General features: G+C 40.9%; 1 protein-coding gene across 4 annotated transcripts in view; it reads left to right on the plus strand.

Moving 5' to 3' along the window:
• Nucleotides 1–27,044, plus strand: part of DOCK5 (dedicator of cytokinesis 5) — a 182,212-nt gene that overhangs the window by 38,852 nt on the left and 116,316 nt on the right. For all 4 annotated transcript variants that reach the window (XR_005655692.1, XM_039876138.1, XM_039876137.1 and 1 more), the window contains exons 2-3: nucleotides 8,869–8,952; nucleotides 26,243–26,283. Coding sequence is in view for 3 of the 4 variants with exons in the window: in XM_039876138.1 (XP_039732072.1) it covers nucleotides 8,869–8,952; nucleotides 26,243–26,283 (125 nt within the window). In the remaining variant the exon portion in view is untranslated. The remainder of the gene's footprint in view (nucleotides 1–8,868; nucleotides 8,953–26,242; nucleotides 26,284–27,044) is intronic.

A 27,044-nucleotide genomic window follows, 5' to 3' on the forward strand; every position in this document is an offset into this window, starting at 1 on the left:
GCTCTGGGTATTAAGGAAGCACATTTAATATTTGACCATTTGGAATGATGTTAGCAATAGGTGTATCATATATGCTTTTTATCAGGTTGAAGATACAGCTTTTTTTTTTATCATGAATGGATATCAGATTTTATGAAATGCCTTTTCTCCATTAATAGAAATGTTCATATTTTTTTCTTTTTTCATCTTAATGTGGTGGATTACATTGGTTTTTGAATGGTCCTAGGTTATTTAGAGGTGTGTTATGTAGTTTGCAAATATTTTGTTTTTTCTAAATATCTTTCTGTTAATGATTTTTAATTTAATTCTTTTATAGTCAAAGAGCATGCTTTGTGTGATTTGAATCCTCTTCAGTTAACTGGGACTTGTTCTTTTGCCTGATCTACATCATTTCTGGGTCTTTTTTTGTTGTTTCATTTTTCTTCTAACAATAGATGATATTTTCCTCCTCCTTTGCATGCCTGGTCATCTTAAACTGGATGTCAGACATTATAAATTTTATCTTGTTCTGGGATACAGTTAAGTCATGAGAAAATTTTTTCCTTTCCAGGTATGCATTTGCTTTTTGTTAGGTGGGACCATAGCCTTTAGCCTAGGGCCAGTTTGGTGACACAACTAAGGCAATACTTTTGTGAGTACTCGACCCAATGGCCACAGATCATCAGGTTTTTTGACTCTGGCTGTGGAGAATGTGAACTGTTCCCACTCTCGTGTGAAGGTTGGGAATTATTTCCCGTGCTTTTCTAGTGGTTCTTTTTCTTGGCCTTGGTATTCTCTTCACATGAACATGCTGACCAGTGATTGGCTGTAGACTTTGGTGGGACTTCCCAGCCCACCTCTCTGTGAGTCTCTGCCCTGCATATTTTAGCTATCTTTACCCTCCTGGACTCTCAACTCCCTTTCTTCAGCTCAGGGTGACTACTGGGCTCTGTTTGGGTTTCTCCTCCCTGTCGTTTTTCCTGGAAACTCTTTTCAAGCAGGAAACACAGGGAATTGCAGACTTCCCTCATCTGTTTATGCTCTCTCAGGCATCACTCTCCTACATTACATGCTGTTAAGTGTCTGAAAACTACTGTGTCATATAATTTGCCCATTTTTTAGTTGTTTTTAAGACAAAGTGGTTCATCTGATCCCCGATGGGTTCCCTAGTCCACTGTGCCCACAAACAGAAGTGAAATACATATTTTTTTAAGAAAGAAAAATATTCCAAGTTCATACTGATATTTCCAATTCAAATAGGTTAGCCCAGAATTATTTATCTTTTTTTTTTTTTATTTTATACTTGTCTTTTCTCTTATGCTCAAAAATCTTGGTTCCAAAGACATTATTGATAATTACTCATTTTTATGTTTCTTCTCACTTTATTCTTACAGCAGCCCTAAGAAGTGGACAAAATACCAGTTAACAACATGTCACTTTATTGATGTGGAAACCAAAGCCTGAAACAATTAAATGGCTTGCCTAAGAGTCCAGAATGATAGTTTTTTGGCCAAGCAGCAGAAAGTATCTTCAGTGGCCTGACTGTGATTTTGTTTCACCTTGGTCTATCACTTTACACACACACACACACACACACACACACACACACACACGGCTTCCATTTCCTCATTTATGGAACAAGGGGATGTGAGTGAATGATTTTCCAGATACCTTCAGTCTCTTGCTTTCTCAGCTGTTTGCTCCTCTCGTTCCCTCCTCCCTCGTGGCCACACACACATACATTCTATTTTCTCACTGTGTTTGCAGTAGGAAGCGGCTCTAGTGTATATGATACTGAAGAAGCTGGATGCAGTTCTAAGACCCTCCCGAATATGATCTGTGGGGCAAGGGCAACTGGCCTAACTTGTCCCAGGACAGGCCCTACTGAGATGTTGAGTGCAGGTCCAAAGCTGCTGCTGCTCTATTTGCATTTTTAGGTTGATGATTGTAAATTATGGGTTTTGCAGCTTGGTTGGGGATCATTTCTTTTCTCGGAGAACTGGTTTTTTGTTTTTTTTTTGTCTCAAATTCATGTATGTATGGAGAAAATAGTCACTGACGTTTTCCTTGTCATTTCAAGGTACTTGTTCTAGAGTCCATGATAATCTGTGGCTTTTATCTTCAGATTCGCTATTCTTCAATTATGATTTCTGTCTATAAATTAGACACAGTGGACACAACACAGTCTTAGATCTGACTATTTTTATCTTAACTGTTTAATTTTAATTTAATAAGAACATCTACCAGGAAGAACCTGATAATAATACCTGTTCAATTGGGGAAGGTGTTCTGAGCTTGTTAGAAAGTTAGATTTTTTACTTCATCATTAAAATCCTGCCTCAGTTGCCCTCAGGTTTTTTTCTCTTTTACTTTTCCTTAACAAGAAAGAGATCAGTTGAAAAGTATAGAAGCGAATGGAACTATAGTCACAAATAACATTAGAATGTGCACCTCTAATGTCTTATCCAGACTGAGAATACTACAGTGGGTCCATGATTGAGGCATCACTAGTATTCTGAATAACACTCTAGTACCTCAGTTGAATCACTGCAGAAATCCTTCAGAAGGGGCAACAAGAAAATGGTTAAAATATTAAAATATTCACTGACTCTCATGCTGCTTCTTAGGGGAGCTCTGTACCTAGTCGCCCGCAGTAAAATAGCTTTACTGTTCTTAAGGACACCTGCATTTCATTGTCCAACAACCTTTATCATAGAAGGACTATTGAGACTAGCTTGTTCTGTTAACACTACAGTCCTTCCTGGTCCCTCGTTTTCACTGACTGACTTCCACTGACTTGGTGGTGAGGATGGTAGTGTCAGTCTTTGCGGATGTGGGTGCCACCGTGCTCAAAGTGGGAAGCTGGACAGGGCAAGAAAAGGGAAGGAGAAAGGGGAAGGTGACTGACATTGACTCAGTATCCACCAGGTGTTAGTCATCGTCCTGGGAGCACTGCATACCTTTTCTTTGGTTTCACAAAATCATGTGAAGAATGTACTGTTGCTGCCATTTTTTAGATGGGGAAGCTGTGGGAAAAAGCTCCCCGCATTTGTAGAACATAGACTTTTTTGTTCTATAATTACTTTTTTGTAATTTTCAGTTGCCTCATTTTAGCCTTTCTCCTTTAAATAATTCATGTAAATTTAATTTCATATTAATTGAAATGACATGACTTATAGTAATCATTTGGTACTAGTGAGGACATAAATAAACTGTACTCGAGTTTACGTCTGTGAAATCTCTCCCGTTAAAGATATTTATTGATTTCATCCACAAGGAGATAAAATGCTTAAAATAGAGATTTCTAAAGAATAATCAATAACTGGGTCATTAAATCCTCTGACCTCCTAAACAGTCTAGAGAATGAAGTTAAGAATCTTGTATGAACATCCTCCTGTGGACGGATGGTGGAAATTATAAGCAAAGGTCCTCATCTGATAGCTCCTGGCCTGGAAAGTTCTGAATGGAGATGCAATGTGATGGTCATCTCAACCGAAAAAGCCTAGTTTGGAGCCTTATTGGAACGATCAGTGTAAAACCATAGATTTTTACTTTTTGGCATCAGATCTTCTATTGATTTGGAGCAAAAGAAAGCCTGAATGGTTTTCTAATTGCATTAAATCTACAGAGAAGATAAACGATGAGCTATGTAGGGCCCTTTATTTTCTATATAGTTCCAATGGCCGAAAGTAGGAAGATTAATATAATAATGAAAAAGATGAAGTTTGATCATCTTTTAATGTTCTGAATAGTATATAACACAAATTGGGACTTCGTTCTGTGTTCGCTGGATCTTTTGTTAGATTCTACCAAAAGACTAATAGATAACATCGTGTTTTAGTTATTCTTCAAGGGTTTTAATTTGAGAATTCATGAAAGAGCCTAATTTATTAGAGTAAATACTAGTAGGCCACAGACTTTTCATCATCAGAACTAATCCTCATTTTGGGTCCTATAAGTCTATTCTGTTGGTTTCTTGTTGCATAAGCCTAAGACCTCAAATTTTTTTCCCTCTCATCAGCCTGGTTTTTTTTTTTTAAAAAAAAGGCAAACTTAAAGATCTGGTAAATACAAACTATTTTACATTTCTGGACATACTGTCTAGTCTTCTTGGCTCTGCAAAATTACACTTTTGTGATATAAACAGTAAGCTGCTTAGGGAAGAATTCCAGCAATTCGTCTTCCTCAACCTTGCACATAGCAGCCAGCACGGCGATTTATATACAGCAACTCCCTGTTCTCGTTTAATTTCCTCAGACAAAACAAGAGATTGTGGTGATGCCTGCTAGTTCAAAATGACGCAACTCATTTCTCTTGCCTCTTATCATCTCATGAATCGGAGGCTGTTGGAGCCATGGGGACCCTTAGAGTCATCTGGTCCAATGCCTAGTTTACAGATGGGAAACTGAGGCCCAGACTGAGCAACTCATTTAAAGTTATGCATGTTTAAGTGGCAGAGTTGATCTTCAGTTCTGTCCTTTGAACCCTGAGGGTTTCTCCTTTGTTTTCCTTCTTTGTCTTTGTAGTAGTTATTCACATCCCAGGGAGAAAACATGATCCACTCAGTGTACTAGTTGTATGCCTGTTCTTGAAATCGCACCAGATTCACAGTGTGATCACCAGCCATTGATTTGTACCATAAAGCTTGTTTTTAGAAGCTGCATTCTCATTTAATGAGAGAAATCAAAGGCAACATATTGAGAATCTGTAAAGCTCTTCTCTTTGTTTCCAGGCTATTCCAGGGCATACTTTTCACCATTATGGACCAATGTGGCAAAATATGATGAATGGGCCATCACAGGACCAGTGCTAGCTATAGCCTTTCTGCTTGTAAAGCTGGGATACTTGGGGCAAAGGTGCTTACCCCTTCTTAGTCTGAGTTTCCTCATTAAATAATGTGGTACGTGATACCCACTCCATACAGTTACCATATTATATATAGAAATGAAGCCATACAATACAGTAGAAGTGAGGTGTACTCAGGGGGACTGAAGAGGGCACAGTTCTAAAGTGCATAGTTGGAATGAATAGATGACAGGTGCAACTGTTTGTAAGTCTTGTTGATACTTCTGCCCAAAACATGAAACAATACTAATATCCTCTGACCAGTGACTTTTCACTGCAGTGAAAGCCATTGTTGAAGGGATGTTCTTCCCATGGGGATCTCTTTGAAAGCTTGGGCTGGGAAGGCAGATTCTCAATTGCGTAATAAGACAAAGAAGCAATTTTGATATTTTCCTTTATCGAGTGGTGGAGAACCACGGCTCCTCCTTCTGAGGAAAACAGAAGTATGTTGGAGTTTGGGAAAGAAGTGGTGAATAACTGAATCGATTGGTGGATTTTATAAAAGTTACTAGTGTGCCTTAAGGACCTTCTTTGGGTCTAATCCAGTGCCATGAAATGTGAAAGACAAAAGTAATGTGTAACTAGGTCCCCATTTGTGAAGGGTTTACTTTCTGATCGGTGGCAGATAATACTAGGGTACTAGAGACTCCGTAGTCATTTGTTGAATTGAATTGTGAATGTGAGCTTTGGAGTTACATAAAGAAAAGGTAAGTTGTTCCAGGCAGGAATAAACTATAGGTGGAACACAGAATTTAGGGGAGAATATAAGATTTTTAACTGGAGCAGAGGATAGAATTTGACAGGTAATGGAAGCAAAAGTGGATAATTAAGGCTGGGATTATTTTTGGAGCACTTTGGTTATCAGATTTAGGACCTAGGACTTAAGGAAACAGATTGCTCTATGGTCTGGCGGCTTGGTGTGTGTGTGTGTGTGTGTGTGTGTGTGTGTGTGTGTGTGTGTGTGTGTGTATGTGTTTGTGTGTGCATGTGTATGTGCACAACAGTTCTTGATAGGTGTTTGTGCTTGGAGCTAGATGCTGGCTTTGAGAGCTTCTGCTTACTTTCCTGATAACTAAGAACAGGGAAGAGATGAAGTTCGGTCATTACACAACCCATTGTGACATTGTAACCTCACTACTTCCTGTTTCTATCTGAAAGCAGGACCAGTAGAAGGAACCGGTTCAGTGGAAGGCAGTGAATGGGGACTAGGAGGACTCAAGGATGTGAGAGTTACATTTTCTGTAGAAAACCAGCTATATATTTAATGGGCAAAGCATTTGAGTCAACTCTTAGTCAGACGAAGGAGTTGAACTTCAGTGGGGTAGCAGCTGTGGTCTGGTGGCCCTTAAACAGGTCCAGAGATTGGAACTAACTCCTACTTCTGAGTTCTGTGCATCTTCGCCTAACCTACTTAATCAGTCAATCCTTGTTCTGAATTTATAGTCTAGAACAATAACTCAATAGTAAATAAATTTTGACATAATTTGTCCAGGCTTCTGTGCCAAGACTACAGGAGAAGACTATTTGGGTGATTCCCTTCAAAAAGAGAGGCTGCTTGAAAAAGATGTGCCTGGAGGTGTGCTCCTTCCCATTCACTCATTGATGTAATGACCGTGATATAAGGAAAAACCTATGGCTAAGCTGCAAACACAGTATGCAGTGCAGGCCCAGGGAAGAACAATAAGTACCCGCAATTGGCAGACAGGACAGTGGAGTGGATGCCACGTACCACATTGTTTAATGAGTAAACAGACTCAGAAGGGGTAAGCACCTTGCCCCAAGTTGCCCTTTTTAATGACCCCTGCGGGATCTGGCAGAGGGATCGGTGACCTTCCTCATGTCCTCGTCAGAGCTGCGAGACGGGGAACAAGGTGGGTTCCTTGGATTGTCAGGTAAATGGCTAGAACTGAATCTCTCAGGTGGTTATATTTCCCTGGAAGGATGCAGATTACTTACTCATCGTAAGAGTAATGACAAGAAATCTACTTTTTTAAAAACCAGCTTCATCGAAGTCTAATTTACATGCCATCAAAATCAACTCATTTTAAGTATACAATTTAGTGATTTTTAGCAAATTTGCAGAGTTGAGTCACCAATACCACAGTCCAGTTTTAGGATGTTGTCTACTCCCCCAAAACTCCCGGTGCCCATTATCCTCAGTCACCATTCCCATCCTTAGGCAACCAACAATCTACTGGCCCTGATAGATTTACCTGTTCTGGACATTGAAAATAGATGGAAGCCGAAAATATGTTTTGTGCATATGGCTTTCATTTAGCAAAATGTTTTAAAAGTCCATCCATCCATGTTGTAGCATGTGTTCCTATTTCATTCCCTTTTATTGCCGAGTAATATCCCATTGTATGAGTGCACTATATTTATCCGTTCCTTCTTCAGTTGATGAATTGTTTCCAGTTTGGGGCTATTGTGACTAATGCCGCTATATTGTACAGCCACAGAAGTGGCTGTCCTAACAAGTTTCTACAAACTAAGTGGCTTAAAATGATCGAAATGTGTTCTCTCAAAGTTCTGGAGACCAGAAGTCTGAAATCAGGATGCGGACAGGCCACGCTCCTTACACAGGGTCTAGGGGAGATTCCGTTCCTTGCCTCTTCCAGCTTCTGGTGGTTGCAGCAGCCCTCGATTGAGGTCACATTACTTCAGTCTCTGCCTCCGTCTTCACATCGGCTTTCCTTCTGTGCCTCTCAACGACCTGTCTCTTATCAGGATACACGTGATAGCATTTAGGGCCCACCCTGGCAGTCTAAAAATGCTCCTCCTCTCAAGATTCTCAACAACTTCTCCCCTGACCCCGCCCCGACACACACACACACACACACACACACACACCTACACATTAACTAACGTTCACAGGTTCCAGAAATTTGATGGGGATTTTCTTTTGGGGGTCTATTTTTCAGCAGTAGCTATGAATATTCACATAAAGTTTGTGTGTGTGTGTGTGTGTGTATGTAGGCATGTTTTCATTTCTCTTCGCAGATAACTGGGAGTGGAATTGCTGGGCCATATTGTAAATTTATGTTTAACTTCTTAAGAAACTGCGAAACTCTTTTCCCAAGAGGCTGTCATTTTACATTCCTACCAGCAATGTGTGAGGGGTTCAGTTGTATCACAATCTTGCCAGTTGCCAGCCTTTAAAAAATTATGGCCTATGGGTGTGAAGTGGTATCTCATTGTGGTTTCGATTTGCATTTCGGTGATGACTAATGCCGCCGAGCATTGTTTCTTGTGCTTATTAGCTGTGGGATGTGATTCTTGGTCAAATGTCCTTTCAGAGCTCTTACACATCTGAAAATCGAGTTGCCTTTTTGAGTGATAAGAGTTTTAGTCTCCTGCTTTTCCCAGTCTGACCCAGTCATCGCCGGTCCTAAGGTCTCTGGTGATTGAGGTCACCTTCAGGAAGAAGTACCGCGGCAACCCAGTTCCCTAGGATGCCTAGAACTGGGGCATTTACCCTATGTCAGGCTGTTATTGGAGGGTAGGTAGGACCCACAAGTGGCCCTTTGGCTGCCAATCACTGTGTCAGGAAAGCTGGGAGATGGCCCACCCTATGTCCTAGAGATCGTAAGCTCAGTGGTCTTGAAGTCTGGCTGTTGTCTGATGAACAAAGGAACCAACCAGTGGAACCCCACACTATATTCTCACCGTAGCCTGTTTTTTTCTTTCATAACTCTTATAACTTTAATTAAATAGTTATTTCTGTGATAATATGTTTAATATCTTTTATAAAAATCCTTGGGACAGAGACCATGTCTGTGTGTTTTATAACTCTATTACTAGCCTCTAACACAGAATGTGGTTCATAGAAATCAACCAACCAGTATGTGTTGGGTGGAAGAATGTAAAGCACCAGGCAGGGGGGTCCAGGAAGACGTTCTCTGCTTTACTGTGGGTGACTCACATGAAATCATTAAGTAGAGGGCAATTTGTTGATTAAGTAATTCACTAACCACAGAATGTGCTATTTAATGATATATCTTAACTGCCATTGATGCCATTTCCCCTTTTCTTTCTCGTTTCCAGCGATCTATAACTATAATGCCTCTCAAGATGTGGAGCTCTCCCTTCAGATCGGAGACACGGTTCACATCCTGGAGATGTATGAGGGTGAGTCTGGATGGCCTTCTGCCAGACGGGGCAAAAGGGAAAAACAGTGGAAGTTACTTATTAATAAGGCACTTAGAGCCAACATCAACATGCTTTACTTCCTCAAGGGGTGCTGGTGAAAATCCAGGAAAGACTTATTATACAATTTCATACTCAGGGTGATTTCAAAACAGCCAGCTGAGTACATGAGTGCAAACATGCCCAGACACCAGAATCAAAGTATGTGAATATGTTGGGTCCAACCACTGAGTGCAGAGGATCCGACACAGTTCTGGCTTGGGAGAGACACTTGGGACACGGGGCTGGCGGGAGCGCCAAGGAAGCTGATTAAGTGGCTCTTTCTACTCAGCACTAAATGTTGCCAGATTGGGGGAGAAATGAGGGAGAGACTTTCTGGGGTTGCTGAGATTCCTTCAGAGAATTAGGTCAGGGCTGCAGCTGATCCAGAAAGCCTACTGGTATATTTCCTGCAACTAGGTCAGGCTAGGGAGGTGGTTCCAGCTAATCTGTGAGTGGGCTGTAGGGCAGGACTCGGGATTCTTGGTTTGTCTGAAAAGCACAGGTCAAGTCTTCGACCCCACCTCCAGACTTTGAGCCCCAACATAAGCTCTCTAAATCCAAGCATGACTCCTCCCTGTATCCACATTCTAACCCAAACCCCCAGAGTGCAACAAACACGTATCCAGGCCACTCAAGTTGAGGATGAAAGCAAAACACTGCCTTTAAGACCCATTTATTCTCTGAAGATTGGGGCAGGGATGGGGTGGGGAATCAGGCAGAGTTTTTCATAGGGTAAGGCTTGTTAGAATAGCAATGCTGAATTTGCAAGGTCCGGCCCCCCCATGTAAATGCTCGTAATGGTGGAATGGCAGAGGTGGTCATCTAGAACCCAATGTGGCTTCCTAGGGCAGGACAGGAAGATGTAGAATGGGGACAAAGAGATGGGAAGCCAGGAGGAAAGGAAGCAGGGTTTGGCCATAGAAAAGCTACGTTGTCTGCCTGACTGCACAGAAGACTCTACCGTTACTGCTGTCTGCCTTTTAGTTTTAGGCAGAGAGCTGGAGTTTTGCATTATCCTTCTCTTTTCTGCAAAACACTAAGTGTTATCATGCATCTCCCAAGGGCAAAGAGAAGAGAGGGAGGGCTGTGCGGACTCTCCCCACTCTGTTCTCTTTTCCTTTCATCCTCACCATCTCAGGTCCAGCCAGATGTGGATTCCATGGCGTCCTTAAGTCTCCAAGACACTAAGGACAATCTAGTTATCTTTTGGGGACTTCTTTGCATATCGAAACCATAGTCCCCTCAAACCTTACTAGGTCATACCTCATTGTCAGGGGCCAGATTAATCCCGACAGTGGGTCTCTAAGGACACACATCTTTTCATCGTACAGGTAAAAGGCATATGTGCAGTTTTTTGTAACTCTTCCATATGGGCTTGAAAAGATTGTATATTTTATGTATATTTTAGGATCGTTGGGTGAAAAGTTCTATAGAGGATAATTATATTCTGATTTCTCTGTTATTTTTTTTTTCAAATTTGCTATATGATAACTTTTTTCTGCTTTTCTTGTTACTGAGAGACCTGTATTAAATCTTCCTGTGACTGTAGTTTATGTCAGTTTATAGCGATTTCAGTTTTTTACTTTATACGTTCTCAGAACGGTTATTAGGTGCATACATTTTTAGAATTATTACATTAAAGAGTTCCAACTTTTATTTCCTGTTTGTTAAACCTTTTATCATTATCTTCATTTGTAGTAATGTTTTTTTCCTTAGTCTGTTTTGCCCAAAATTACAGCCAACTCCTTGGCAGTCCCAGAGCTCCCGTTTTTGTCCTCCTTCCCCACAAGGCCATCAGAAATGCTGCTCAGCCACTCAGGAACCTTCCTTTAGTTCACCAGATGCTCAAGAGAGACACAGCCCCAAATGCTGGCCTCATCTTTCTGAGTTTTAGTCTGTTTTAGATCTTGACCTGGTAATTCTTCACTTTACATGTTAGCTCAGCGTCGATGGATGGTGGTAATGCGTGTGTGTGTGTGTGTGTGTGTGTGTGGTAGTGCCAAGCTTTTCTAATTGTCCTGTAGAGTATAGGAGAGAAGAGCAGAGATTTGATCTGAAATAGTCGATAATGTCTTTTAAATACATTTTCAAAATTCTTTTTTCATTTTTATGTGACACCAACATGTTTTTCGAAGTAGCTAATGAAAGCACTTTGTCCTCATATGAATAGTAATTTTTAGTGTGCATACTGTTTATACTTTGCCAGGTAGCCTCCCAGTTGACCAGTGAACATCTCTAAAGGTATTGCGTTCCTACGGACAAGCTAAAGTGGTCACTGAGCTTGGTTGAATATAAATATAAACACAGACACACAGCACACATCCATTTCAAGTATGTTCCAGAGCTTGCGTTCCAAAGCCACAGTGCTCTTTGCATATTACATCTCACACAGCAGTGTGTTTGCCTGAAGTGCTGGTCCAATGATAGACAATCATGAAAAAAAACTTGTCACTTTATCAGTGCTGCATCTTGAATGTGATCCAGGTGCTGTAGGTGCTGACAGCGGGAAGTTGTTAATTGCTGCCATAAAATATTTGGTGTGCCAGCCATAGAACTCTGTCATCTCAAAGAAGGACAACAGTGCCCGGTCTGTAAAAGTGGACATGTGTCAGGGTAGGAATGAGAAGATTTAGAACATGAGCTTACTGAGCTCTTTCACCACCAAGTGGCATGTGAGCTTTACAGAGATTATTATATTGGATTTATTTTTTTAATAGTATTTATTTTATGGGATTAATTTTTTTCTGTTTTTTTAAAAATTTATTTATTCGCCTACAGCACCTGGTATTCCAAGGTGGTCTCCTATCCAAGGATTAATTTTTTTTAATAGTGCCTACCTTACCAGAGGCAGTGATGGGTTCTTATATCTATCGGCTCAGTACTTAGAGTTCTTGGCTGGGTTCTCAAATGCCTTTATTATTTCAGGCAGTTCAGGACTAAGTGAGGACAGGAGTGCTTTGCAAACATTAAACATGATGGAAATGCTGAGTAATAACTTGTGTTCTCTCCCTCCTCCCCCCACCTCCTCTTTCCTTAAAAAATAAATAAATAAATAAATAGAATGGAAACACCCACAGTGCTGCCAGATGGAATTTAAGGGTAGTGTTTGGCACTGGTTCATACTCCTCTCCCCTCCCCCCACCGGGGGCGTTGTGTCTTCAGCTTCCTGTCAGATCTGACTCCTGGGGCCCTCCCACCCCCCACACTCTGCTCTACTCCTCCTTTGAGATATTGGCACACCAGACCTGTGTGTGCTTTTTTGGTGTGGACATGAGTCCACCCTTCTGGAACCAGAAATGAAAAATTCTTTTCTGCCCACAACCCACAACAGAATACCACTTAGGTCTCTCCTTTTGCTGTTTCTTGCTCTGTGGTTGAAAGAATAATTACGAAAGTGGTAGACAAAGCAAACTCCTCCTCCATCCGCAGGTCCTGTGCCTCACACAGCTCCTGGCATGCACTAGGTGCTCAGCAAAAGTCTGTTGAATGTGTGAGATTAAAAAGGAGCCCAAGGCAAGCTTGTTGGAGCAAGGCAACCAGTGTGGAGAGTAAGGGGGCGGGGTCAGCGCTCATAAAACCCCGGATGTTTCATGGCAGGGCTGCTTTTATCCTTCCTTAAGGCACATACAGGGGCCTTCAACATCCCCTGTCCTCTGCAGATTGCAGAAGGATTCGGTTATTGCATGAGCTTTTTTAAAAAATTGAGATATATTTCAACTCTCACACAGTTTACCCATTTAAAGTATACAATTCAATAGTTTTTTACCAAGTACACCATTCAGAGTTGGACAACCATGATCACTATCTACTTTCAGAACATTTTTATTACCCCGGAAGGAAAGCCTGTACCCACTGCTATCATTACCCCTCAGCTTCAGGCAACCACCAACCTAATTTCTGCCTCTCTAGATTTGCCTATTCTAGACATTTCATGTAGATGGAATCAAATATAATACGTGGTCCATTGTGGCTGACTGACTTCTACTTCGCATAATAGTTTTGAAGTTCATCCAAGTTGTAGCATGTGTCAGTACTTCATATCATTTTATTGCTGAATAATATTCATTTTATGCATATATCACATTCATGCATATATCACATTTTGTTTATCCATTCATCAGTTTATAGACATTTGGGTTGTTTCCACTTTGCAGCCATTATGAATAATGCTGCTATATAAACATTCATGTACACATTTTTGTGTGGACGTACGTTTTCATTTCTCTTGGCTATGCCTAGAAGTGGAATTGCTAGGTCTTATGGTAACTCTATATTTAACCTTTTGGGGAACTGCCAGACTGATTGCTTGAGGTTTGAACACAGCCCAAAGGAGAGAGCTATCACTTATCTATTATCATTCGTTTCTTTCTGTGACTTTGCCCCTGAACTTCATTTGTTGCTAAAAATGAGGGAAGGGAGTAGAATTGACCAAGAATGTATATACTGTTCATCTTTTATAGGCATCAAAGAATTATTTGTCTTCAGAGACTTTTTCAGGGAGCTGCAGTTCTCAAGGACTGAAGCAAGTGTCCATGCCTTTCTTTGTCTTTGTCACTGGGCTGCCTACGACCATTGCCCTGTCTTTGCTGCTTTAACCAGACAAGGGATTTGGCAGTAAGACAGCTCTTCTCCATTTTGAGAATTCTTTAAAAGCACTGCCACCTGGGGATTCCAGTTGTGGTCATTTATTCATTCAGAAATACTCGCTGAACAAATATTATGCTCTTATGATATGTCAAGTACATTTATGGAGCACAAGCTGTATTCTAGGCACTCAGGGCACCTGAAATGGGAAGGTTGCTGCTCTCATAGGGTTTAGACAAAAAGGGACAGATAAAAACAAATGAATAGGGTGAGTAAACAAAACAAGTGAGAAACTTGTAAATGCTGTGGGGAAAAAAGGGCATTATGGAGGGAGATGAGGGTGATGGAGAAGGAGGAGGAGAAGGACTACTTTAGATGAAATGGTTTTGCCCCTATCTAGTTTGACCATCTCTGGGCAAGACACTTTCTCTTTTTGTCATGGTCATTTCATCTAAAATTAGATCAGTTTTGAAAGTGAGTAAGTGAAAGTGCTTTGAAAAAATAAGGTTTCAGCATCCCTGCTCTCGTGAAGCTATTTTCTCCTGTGATTAACCAAATTCCAGTCACAAGTGATTTCACGGTCAAGGTCTTTTGTTCCACCAGTGGGTACTGGTTTCCTACACTTGATTCATATCCATTGGTAAACTCGTTTTCAGCTCCCTAAACCACTTACAAGTTCAAGAGAGGGTGGCTGCTGCTAACAGTGATCTCTGGGGGTAGACATAACACAATTGGCCCCTGTTGGAAATAACAAAATGAGATAATGTCTCAAAGGCGTTCCAAGCTCTACAGAGGGAGGCACAGCGTAACATTTTATATTATTTCAGTGTAATTTGTAAAGACCCAAAGGATAGCACATATGATTGGATTGGAACCAGAGGAAATGGGCAATCCTAAAAAGTTGAAAGAAATAAAAACAAGCATTTGTGTATGTGTTGGCGGTCCCCAATATATCTAAGTTATTTCTTTTGTATAGAATGAGGCCAGTTTTAAAATGCATCTTAATTGAGAAATCTACTCCCTTATAATATGAAAAGAAAAAAAAATGGATTATGACATGAGCTGCACATGTTTTGACTCTCATCTTTATAGAGCAGGCATTTTCGAGTAAGTATAGAGGGCAATATTATGACAGATAGGTAAAGTTATATCGTATTTTGGCTCCATGGCTGACAAAACTTTCTATCAGAGACATAAAAGAAGAAGAGAATGTATTTGAAGATTTTTTTTGTCAAGCAGAGGCTTCATAAACATTTTTTCGAGATGTGGTACTAGGAATATCGCATTGGACAATAGGTCTCATTGAACTTCAGAATGTCTGATTCGAGGAGAAGGATTGTCCCTTTCTACCATCCTGTATAACAGTTAGTTAACTTCCTAGCCTTGACATCCTTTTATTGTCCCTCTTTTTCATTCATTTCCTTCTCTATTTGGTCAGCCATACTCAATGGTCGTGAGTGAGAGAAAGAAAATCAAAATTGAGTTTTAAAAATAAGTTCTTAACAGCATGTGTAAAAGTTTGGGGTATAAGCTAAAATAAGGCAGTCAATGTATTTGTAACTTTCATTTGCTTCTGTTACCCCACTAGACAAGATCATTGAAAGTTTATTATAATTCAGAATCCATAGCCTCACCATGTTCTAGTTATAAAAACAACGGCCTTTCACAAATATAAATGGCAGTGAGCCCAACAGCTTGGGTTTTATGACGAGGACTGCGTGCAAACATTTTGGCAGTGGCTTTGAAAGCAGATTAGGCCAGGTGGCATTTTGTTGAGTGTGCCGGTCACTTCCCACATCTGTTTGACCTTTACCTTAAGTACAGCTTGTCAGTGACTACTACTGGGGACGTATGTTCCTGAGTTGTGTTTTTTCAGAAGATGCGTATGGCATAGAAGGGAGTGTGTTTACAAGAAAAGCTAATTAAAAAGTAGGGCCAACGAAAAGTCTCATCTCAGATTTAATCTTATCTAAAAGAAAATGCCCTCTGTTTTTCCTTTTGAGGTATATTTGAATGTGCTTCTAAAATCCCAGCTTTAAAATTTACGTTATTCACATATAGGCATATATGGGATCTTCTCGAATCGGGAGTCAGAACCCTCTTCTGAGTGGTGCCTTTATTGAGTGACTTTGTCATGAACTGGTCCTTCAACTCGGCCCCTTTGGGCAGCTGCCCACGCACCTAAGGAGGCAGGCTCAGCCTGAAAGCAAAGATGCATTTGAGATGTTCTGGAGGAATGTTCTTGTGAGTTTTGGGTGTCCCATCAATTTTGGTTCCGAGGAATCTTGGTGGGCTCAAGAGATCAAGAAGGGAGCAAAGTGGTGGGCGGGCTCCTTCCATCCCAAGCACATCCGTGCCCACTCATGGCTGTCCTCACACCTGGGTACTGCACCACTCACATTATCTGGTGTGTAACTTCTATCAAAAATGCCTTCAGTGTCTTATCCCCATCGTGAGACATTGTGGGGCTGGGTAAGACTCAGTTAAGGATTACTGTAAGGAGAAGGTCCTAGAGGAAAGTTCAAAATTGACTGAAGGCAAATCTGAATAAGACACTTCTCTTCTTTATACCTGGAGAGAGAAGGCTAAATGTGTGCCTCTGATTTGCTCATAGTAATATGAGTTATTTATAATCTTTAAAAGCACATAAATATTAACTATGCTAGAGTGCCCGCATTTTACTCAACCCACGGAGGCAAATCATTCAACAGGAAGTGTTATAGGACGAGAAAACATGCTGCTAGGAAAACTTGCATTCTGCAAATGAGTCTTACAAGCACATGAGAACTTCAGTTTTTTCCTTGCCTCACCTAAGTTACACCATGTGTAACTTAGGCCACAAAGAGGTATGGACAAGGCAAGATAAGAAAGATTCTTGTTAAAGAAGAATTATTATTCTAACCTTTATATTCTTCGTGCTATCCCCAACGTTTATCATTTGAACAAGAATATTAAATGCGTGTGCATTTAACTTTGAGAGTAGGAATATAAGATTTTAAGCAACTGTACCTAGCAATTTACTCCATCTTCTAAATGGCAGAAACAATGAACACTAAATTCCTAACCTTGAATACTTGTTTAGTTTTCACCAGTGCAGGTTTAAGACTCGGTTGTTATAGTTTGAATTGTAGGACTGGAAGGAGTGGAGAGAAATTTTTTAAATTAGTCTTACTGTTAGATTCATTGCCCACCAGATGTTAAATCAGGCCTTAGAATCACCTGTTTTGGTAACTTCTGAGTTCTTTTTTGGCCACAGTCTCTGCTCAGGTCCCAGGTTGTTCAGCATCATGTCTCTTGATGTTTCTAGCCACTGTCATATGTTTTTTCTATTGCCCAGATTTTTTTCTTCTACTTGTTCTCTTTTCCTTAGTTATCTTTTCAATCTTTGTCTTGGGGCAAAAAAAACTCACTCTGTTGAAAAATGAAAGCACGTCTTATTAGGTGCTATGGCTCCAGAGTTAACAGTCCAGCCACTTATGTAAATGTGTATGGCTTCAGCTTTGTTGATCATCAGTAATTTAAGAAGAATCTGGAGTGGTTCTGCTCCTTTCCCCAGAGAACAGAGAGACGTTCCTCAGAAAACAAAGAGAACTCCAAGAGGAGCCGCCTGCTGTCATCAGCGTAGGAACCGGATGAGGGCTCTAGCGCAGGACAGTCCCTCCATTATGTCATCGGGTACTCTGGGTTCCAGATTTGTCTGGCATTTTACTTTTTCCTGTGTGCCAGCTATTGAGCTAAGGTCTTTCATATACTCAATCTCAGTTCCTACAGTCCTGGGAAATCAGAGTTACTGATGCTCCTTTAGTAGATGTGAAATTCAAGGTGAAGCGACTTGAAGACTTTCATGCAGCTGTTAAATTGGTAGAGCTGTGATTCCCACCAGGATCCTGTGGAATCCAAGGAGAGCATACTTTCCACATTGTGAGGCCTTTGAGGAAACAACACTTCTACTTTGGACTTAACATATAGTTTTTCAAAGGAGGTAAGGTTCTTTCGCTTTTTAAACAGCTGCCAGACAAGTTGGCCACCACCTCAAAAGTGTCTGTACTGAATGAACTCTTTCTGAACTTACTCCCGCTGCGGCTCGTCCGCAACAGCACGCCACTCTGGCCAGGGCGTCTTCATGCCGCCCTCCGAGCACGCTGTGCTTGGGCCTACTTCACCCTCAGTGCCCGGATGCCTCATCTGCCCCCGAACACCCAGGGATATTGGTCCTTCTCCCCCAGCCCACACACTCCAGGTAAAAATTACTGAGGGGGCGGATGACTGTTACCAGCAGTTGGTCCAACTCCTAAGGTGAGGCAGGAGGCCAGGGAGGCAAAAATAAGCAGAGACATCTCTGGTGGGGTCTGACTTCCCCAGCCTGAAGCGGTCTTTCCCTCCCTACGTAAGTGTCTGTAAGACGAACGTCCACCGCACATCTCCATTTGTGCCCTCCTTCCTGTGTTAGGAAAGAGGACACACGAGTTGAACATAATGGTCTGGGCTCTAACACCTGGAAGGCCCCAGGTGACTCATATTCATGCTCTTGCTTCTCCTCTTTTGTCACCAGGACTCTTAATGCTGTCACCACTACTGGGCTCCACTTTTGCATGTGACCCAGGCCAGAGGAGTCTTGGGGACAGTGCTGAGTACACTCCGGGGTACACTCCTCACCCGACTCGTCTTCTTAGCTGAGGCACACAAATTTCCAGCATGCCGGCACGCGATGGGTTTCCTTACTGGGCCTTCCATCCCCCGTTCAGAATTTAAGGCAGCCTTTACCTCTCTCCTCTAATCTCAGTGTCCTTCCCAGGAAGCTTCGGCGGTTTTCTGCAAAGGGTACCCTGCACTGAGATTCCAGAAATCCCGGTTAGCTACACATGCAGGTGTCTCCCTACCCGTCACCTGTGTCTCTCTGGTTCCCTAGCAATTAGATTAGAAATTTTTCGAGATCAGGGCTCGTGGTTTATTATATTCTCAAACTCTTTGAGGCCACACAGGGCCTAGCATAGTCCCTTATAAAGCTGGGCCTCTTTAAACATTGTGCTCGATGCATTGATTCCTCACTCACAAACCTACACCTATTTCTCGTCCATCTTGCAAGTTGGTGCTGATGATGACAAACCCAGCGTGAGGTGCAGCAAATCCATTGCTACTACTGCTAGAATTGCGTGCTGTATTTTTTCATTCCAGCTTTCTTGAACTAGTTGCATAAATTAGAGAAAGGGGTCACAGAAGAGGGAAATTAGGGCCAATAGCAAGAAGGACTAATTTTTTTTAAAGTAGGATTACTTCATTTTCCTGAAGAAAGAGAGAAAAAGCCACACAGAGAAAATATAAAGGGAACGGACATACAAGAGTGGTGATGTTAATTAGACTAGAGAGGAATTTTATTTCTTCCTCCTTACTGAGCTTGCAAGTGTCTGTGAAGTGACAGAGAGGTTTCCTAGTTTTGCGGTGGACATTTGGATGTGTCATCTTTCCGTTCTGTCCCTTGTGATTGAGATCTGCCCCTCCCCCGCATCCACCTGGACCAGACTCCTCTGCTTGTCTCGTGAGGTCTCCAACATCACCATCTGCTGTTGGTCACCAGGAGGAACCTCGGCATTTTAGCTATGAGGCTATGAGATGGAAAAAAAAAATGTTTTTGTGGAAGGAAATTTAAGAAATGAAAGCTTTCATTAACTTTAGGTTAACCATTGAAGACATGGAGTTAGTCCCACAGAGCTGGTTACACAGAACCAGGGTGGAAACCTAAGCCTTTAGATTTCAAGCGAGTCCCCTCCTGAAGGAGCAGGGCCACCTCTTTTCTGCTCATTCCGGCCTCATAGGTGGGACGCTCCGGTCCCATGCAGCTCTTTCCACTGGGCCTGGGACCCCAGGGAGAGAGAAGGGTCCTTTGACCTTGCAGTCAGGTTGTGCCTTGTAGCTGCAGATTTTATTGCGCATTCCTTGCATCAGTCTGTTCTGTCCATGGCTACTAGCTCATTAATACTTCCCTTAAAAGTTTGCTGAGTGACTGCCATGTGCCAGGCACGGCAAAGACACATCTTTTTCTTGTTCATCCGAGAAATAAAATTGAAGATGGAAACCACGTCTGTTTCTTTCCCACTTAATTGGCATGCTGGTGCATGCGTGTTTTATATTGGGGGGATATCGAGGCCACTCTTCCCTCCCCCAAAAGGCAGTACAAGTATGATGCCATTCACTGTCCCCCAGCACAGCCCTGGCGGTAGCACTGGGGAAGGAAAAGAGCGAGAGCTGGGTGGTAGGAGACCTGCATTTGTTCTCCCAACTTAGATAGTAAGCACCTGTTGACTTTGGACAACCTTTTCAGTTTCTTGCCTATGTTTCCTTTTTTAAGTAAGGATGTTAAGTTTCAGAACTCTGAGATCCTTTTGGAGCTCAGACTTGCAACATCCATCTCACTATGTCAGATAACATAAAACTGAGCTGAGATAATTTACCAGGAAAACTGATTTGTCCCACAAAATGGTACAAAAGAATATATTTATCTTTAACCATTTTTGTGTTCTATTACTTTCTGCCTTTGAGCTTCTTTTCGAAAGCTCCAGTGAGCAGGTGAGTGCATTTAGAAAGTGAGCATCCTGAAGTCCAAGGCTCTGGAAGGTAGTGAGTGCACTGCCCATGGGCGAAGATCCAGCAACTGAGCCGTATCTCTGTCAGTCCTGTGAGCTTTTTCTGCTCACCGCTTCCCCAGAGGGACCTGAGGCAGAGCTTGGAGGGACACTCTCCGGGAATAGGAGGGCAGGCTAAAGCCATGGAAACCTGACAGGTTTACCTGGTCCTCAGGGGGTGGAACCTTTGACCTTGGCCTAATTAACTGTGCTTTACCCAGCCAACTACCAGACCAGTGACACCGAAAGGCTAAACAACAGAATTTAGCACCTGCTCTTCCCCAGACCCTCCCCTCCCCCACATCGTGGGTACATGTGAACAATGGCTCCCTGTCTGTTTCTTGTCTTTAATTCCTGGGAGGTCAAAAATAATTAATGGTTGTACACAACTTTAAAATGCTTAAAATGATCACTTATTTGTTATGTATATTTACCTCCTTAAAAAATAATTTATTGATTGGTGTGCGAGGGGAGAGAGGATACTAATTTATCATGGGCTGCAAAATGAGAGATTTTAAAAAACACTCCATGACTTACGCATCTAAATGATGCTTTTGTGGTTCAAAAAATCTTCAAAGTCCCCCTCAGTAATTGCCTTCTGAGTCTTTAGCATATTCATAATTCTCCCTTTGTGTGTCTGTGTCCAAGCATTACCATTAAAAGCCCTTTTGTATGTAATTATTTGTTTATAAATCTATTTCCTTTCTCCTTGAAGACAATGTCTGGCACACTGGTGTTCAGTAAGTGTTTTTATGTATAATGAATGAATGACCACATTAATGATGTGAATATTCAGCTCCAAGGTGCCCCCTCGGAGAGAATTTTCTAACCACACTTTCTGAAGTCACCCCTCTGTGTCACCCTCTTCCACATGACCCTTTCATTCCTTCGTAACTTTTAGTCTTATATGAAATTGCTTTGTTTCTTTGCTTGTGTGTTTCCATGTATATGTTTTTCTCTTCCCATTATAAAGTAAGACTTAGAAGGATGGCGGCATTGTACGTCCTGTTCTCCTAGCATCTCTTCTGTTGAATGAGTAAATGAATCTCCAATCTGTGGTTAAACTTTTGGAAATAGCAAAACTCATTCAGCTTTGGAGCACGAAGTAAGTAATTAAGCTGAATAATGTCTTTGGGGAGGCACAGTACAAAGTAAAAGTAATGGAGAAATGGTTCTATGATTTTCCACACATGACCCCAACTGGTTTCAGAGGCAGTTTCAAATAAAAATATTCAGTAATACCTGAGTAATCCATTATCATTGAATTCTGTGTCACTTTGAGGTGGTTACTTGTAGTGTTCATTTGAGAGTGTAAATTTTGTATGGTTTTTAAAAGTTACAATAAAATTTGTATACAGTGAAATACACTCAACTTAGGTTCCTGTTCGATGAGTTTTAACAAATGAATATACCCTGTGTACCTCATACTCCGGTCCGGATGTGGAACATAAGTTCCCTGTTGCCTCCTTCACCTCCCACCCCTATAAAATAAATACTGTTCTAATTTAGATCACTCTGGATTTGTTTGCCTTGGTTCTCTATGGACCTACCTCTATTTCATATCCAGTCTTTCTGACAGAAGTGTTTAATTTCCTCCTGATATCTCAGAAAAATGAAATAATTTCTCAGTTCCTTTTTTTTCCTTGGATTTGTTCCTCGTGGAATCCTCTGTCCTGCCTCATTTTGGAGTGGTTGGTGTCTAGACCAGGTATATGGCTTGTTTTCTGACATCTTCATTACCTGTATCAGGGTTGGAAAAAATAAGAAATAATAGGTATTTTAGCAGAGCTGGGGATAATATTTATACATGTGTGTATAAATAGAATTAACCCTTCTATGAATTTCAACCTGTCTATGTGTTTTAAGGCATGAGTACACATGGGTACCTTCAATTCCAATCCGTCATCATTCTAGTTGTTTCCCTTTCAGTGTTCATAACTCCCTTCTGTGAATTAAGAAACTTGGCTTCCAAGATTCCTAATGTTTACTTATTTGATCAATCCCCCACTATGTAACCAATCTCCATCTTCACTACCATGCCTTCTCCCTTGTCCCATGTGGACATTCTCCTCCGCCATTGTCACTTTCTTAGCGCACATCAGTGTACCATCCCCACCCCAAGCAACTTCTGTGTGTAGAGACTCCTGCCTCACTCCAGTTAGGCTGATGTCCCATGTGGGTCCCACACCCTCACATGGATGCCTGCCTTGCTCTGCTTGGGTTCTGACACGCCCTGCCAGTCTGGCCTTGTGTGTGGAATCCCCCACCCCTGCCACCACCACCCTTGTAAACGCCTGACTTGCCCTGTCCCACCTGATGGCTCTGGGCTCAGTTGTTCAGGACAGAATGCAGAGGGGCTGAGATATATCTCTTCATTCTGTCTTCTATTCCTCAATGTTTTCCATTTTTTTTCAGTATTTCTATACCAAAGAGTAGTACTATCCATCTATTTGCCTAAGCTCAAGATCTCCAAACGCTTGAATATTTGCCATTCTTCCTCCTATTCATGGCTATTCCCAGCTCAGTCGTGAGCAACTTCGATTAATTCAAAATATGTCCTGCATCTTTTCATCTCTCCATTTTCTCTATACCTACTAGTCTCCTCACTGATGTCCCTCTTTCTACTCTGTCTCACCTCCCACAGTTCATTCTCACAGAGCAAGCACATGATCTTTTTAAAGTATTTAGAGGATGATGTCCTTTAGAACCCTCCATTGACTTCCCATTATACTTAGAATAAAATTGATATTCCACCATGGCATATAATACCTGTATATATGTTAACCAATCCTGACTGCACATTAGCATCACCAGGGAGACTTTTTAGAAGCACTAAGCCTGGGCCCCACCCAGGTCGAATTAAATCAGAATATTTGTGGATGTGGCCCAGGCTTCAGTATTTTTGTTTCCTGGCGAATCTAACGGGCAGCCAGGGTCAGGAATCATGCCTGCCTCTCACCACCTTCATACTGCCTTCTCCCTTTTCAGAGCTGTTCCTTTTAGCTTCGCAGGGTGACCTTTCCTTGGTCACTGTATCTAAAGTATGGTCCCGTGTTACTGTCCTTGAGCACTTCTACTTAGCACTGTCATTATTCTTTTTCTTAACCTTAGAGCGTAATCTTCAATGTAATTCTTGCTCCCCAGTACACTATGGTGCCTAAATTAATAAATATATGTTGAATGACTATATGTAGAGGGAAGAAGAGCCGAATGAGGGGCCTATCATATGGGAGCCAGAAAGCGAGAGATCCTTTGGACAGGTGAGGTGAAATGGAGCAGATGATAGAGTCTTGATTGATGGAGCTTATGTGAGAAACCAAATAAAGTAATCATCTTTGACAATGGAATTAGAAGCTCTGATATTTTCAAACTGGAAGGGACAGACTTGTATTCTGGTTGGAACAGTCCTAGGAAAGCAGAAATGACTGGTGTGCCTAATGGAAGAGGAACCCATGGCATAGAATTACTTTTGATGTTCACCATGGTTACTTTTTGAGACTGTCATTTTACATGTTGGTTGGTAAGAGTAGCCCTCTGGACTCACCCCCAATCATTCCTTTCATTTTAATAATGTACTAACTTAAGAAAGCATCTGAGATTCCTACTAGTTCACACTACTCGTTGCTTATTGCTGCTTGTTGATATACCTCTGCTACCTCTTTGTGTTGTGACACATTCAGAAGCCTAATTGCATTACTGTATTTAACTATGATTATCTCACTTTAAATATTGGGATTGATTGAAAAATTGTGTTCTTGCTTATGTCACAACTCAGATTTGTAATGTGCAAACATACTCTTGACAAAACTGAAGTTGTTCTACTTCGGGCCCATTATATAAGAAGCCAGGATTCTTCGGAAAAGACAGTAATTCAGAGGAAAATAGAAGGCAGCAGGAAAAGAGGAAGACCAAATATGAGATGGACTGACTCCATGAAAGAAGCCACAGGCACGAGTCTATAGGAGCTGAGCAGGGCTGTTGAAGACAAAACATGGTGGACATCACTCATTCATAGGGTTGCCACGAATCAAAGCCAACTCGACAGCATGTAAAGACAACTCTTGCACTACCATATCCCTTGTAGTATTTAGTAGTTGAATTTATGGAGTCTTGATAGTATATGATTAAAACTCCAGACATAGTGCTCTGCTACTCCCTAATGCCAAGAAAAATGAATGTTCGCTTTTACAAATCCAGCGTGGATTTTACAAATCCTTTAGATTGGGGTTTTATACATACCATGATTCTAGAGGATACTTAGGAGGTAAAAAAAGGTTTTCAAAAATGACAGGTTCAGGAAGCATAATTCTGTGATGAATGGCTGTGTAAAAATACTGTTTACAAAAGTACAGGTAAATTCCTCTCTGAAAGTGAAACAAAGTCTATATTGTAACAGCTTGATAATAACAGTTTTCAGCTTGGAGAGATGAAAACTAGTTGAAAGAAACTAAAGTATTGTTTTTCAGCTTGCCTCCCCCTCCCTCATCCTAGGATGAAGTTGAAGTCATTCACTCATGCAACAGCCATTTTCATGTGTTAGCAGACCCAGCAAGTGTATACCAACGGTAAAGATGCTTGAGACTTGGGAGAAATGTTTAGCTTGGTGTTAAAGCTGGATCTCTTGCACACTTTGACATTCTAAATTGGGAGCAGGGTTTCCAATATCCTGTTCCAATATCATTTTCTCAGTCAGGAGCCTTGATGCAAACCTATAATGATTCTACAGGAAAATACCCCATTCCTCCCTCTAAAAAATAGCAAAATTTGTAATTTTTGAATACTGACACTTTAAAATGTGGGAAAATGTTTTTAAACCTATGCGCAAAGAAAGTAAATTCAAATTTCTACTTGATTGTGTCTGTTTTCTGGATAATTTTGTATGAAACAAATTACAAAAAAGGTCTAGAACCCTGTTAAGCCAGGGATCCCCAAGCCCCAGGTCCGTGACCTGTTAGGAACCAGGCCGCACAGCAAGAGGTGAGTGGCCCATGACTCTACCCCAGCGCTAGCATCACCATCTCAGCTCCACCTCAGATCATCGGGCATTAGATCTCATAGGAATACCGTTCCCTGGTGCCAGAAAGGTTGGAGACCGCTCTACTAAGCAACTGCCTGATATTTTACTTATGACTTGCATCTATTCACTGTATGTTTATGGCTGCTTTACACATATGTACCACTTAAAACAGAGGTTACTTAGGCAATATGACCACCTTCATGCCTGATGGGCATGGGGAATGAAGAAAATTATTACCGTGAGTTACCTATAGTATGTGTTCAATAAATATTTAATATAAAATATGTGTTTATGGACAGATTAAATTATATACTCCCTTCTACAAGACAGAACCTGGGAAAATGTCCATAGGTATATGCGTATTTATTGGAATTTTAAAAAGGAAGTTAAAGCCTTAAAGCCTCATCAAGCAAACATATAAAATATTTTTATTGTGGGAGGTGTTTGTACCATTGCTAAGAATTATTTGAAATGTTATTTTATTATTCATTTCATTTTTTTAGTGCAAATGCATGTATAGATAAGATTTGCTACTCCAATTTAAAGTTTTTCCAGAATAGTGGTTCTTATGCTTGGAATTTAAGAGAGAGTAAGATGATACAAACTATTTTAAAATATCTATTTTAAAAGTATAAGATGACTTGTAGAATTTATATATGTATATGGATTAAAGTCTCTATTCATTCATACTATAAGGTACTTAGGTGTTAAGAGGCTGGGCTGCCTCCGTCTTGTCCTGTTTTCTGTCCTTTCTCCAAAAGAGCAGCAATGAAGCATGGTTCTAAATGAATCATAAATTTTTAGTTATTAAGAGAATAAAGCTCTCAAATTGATCTAAATTTTTATTGTATAATAAACAAAAATGCTTATTAATTCTAATATATTGTCTGCTAATTGTCTCTTGGATTTCATTCCAGTATTCTAACAGAATATGAGGATGTATATTGCTAATATCTTTATATTATCCCAGATAACATATAAGATTTTATGTTCTTTTATACCTTGACAGGTTGGTACAGAGGATATACCCTCCAAAATAAATCGAAAAAGGTATGACTCGTCATTCAATTTTTTTTGGTTGAAATCTGTCTGCTGATTTTACGTTGTGCTATCTGATCCCATTATCTGCTTTCTGCTATCTCTAGACCTAGTTTGCTTTCTCTTTGACAGCTGTTCTTTGGTTGTAAAAGCAAATTCTCTGATCTCAGTGCTACCATAAAATAGTGCAAGTCTCACCGACCAAATTTCCCACCAGCCAACTCAAGGATAAAGGGCCAGAGTTGAAGTCACAGATCAGGCAGGGCCTCTGCAGGCTTCTTGCTCCTTGACCTTCAGGCTAAGCAGTGACATTGCTGCTCATTGGCCTTCTCTTTCATGGAGAGATCCATGCTTTTACCTTTTTCCTTTTGTTCCTATACCGAACTCCCAGAACAAAAAGGTCACCACGTTTCCATTTGAGTCTTTCCTTCATTGTAAAATAAACCAACTAGAGCAGTAGTTTGCAAACTGAACTTCACAACCCCAATAACACACCATAAAATCAATATAGTGGGTTATAACCAATATTTTCCATAAAACATAACTGAAAAATAGAAAAGAAAATGGAATGCTGTTGTATTTTTTCATGAAACCTTTGTTTAGGTCCATATTTTTACATATTTTATGTATTTCAAATTATATTTCGTGTATAAGAAGTACTGGGTTGCCATGAAAATGTACCTCATCATGGGCAAAGAGTTTGAAAAATACTGACTCTAGTGGGTTTCTTTTCCAAGTGCCAATACTGCTAATCATCAAGCTAAAGGAAATCT

This window comes from Pteropus medius, unplaced genomic scaffold (genome assembly GCF_902729225.1).
Source record: "Pteropus medius unplaced genomic scaffold, Ma_sr-lr_union100, whole genome shotgun sequence".
NCBI lineage: Eukaryota > Metazoa > Chordata > Mammalia > Chiroptera > Pteropodidae > Pteropus > Pteropus medius.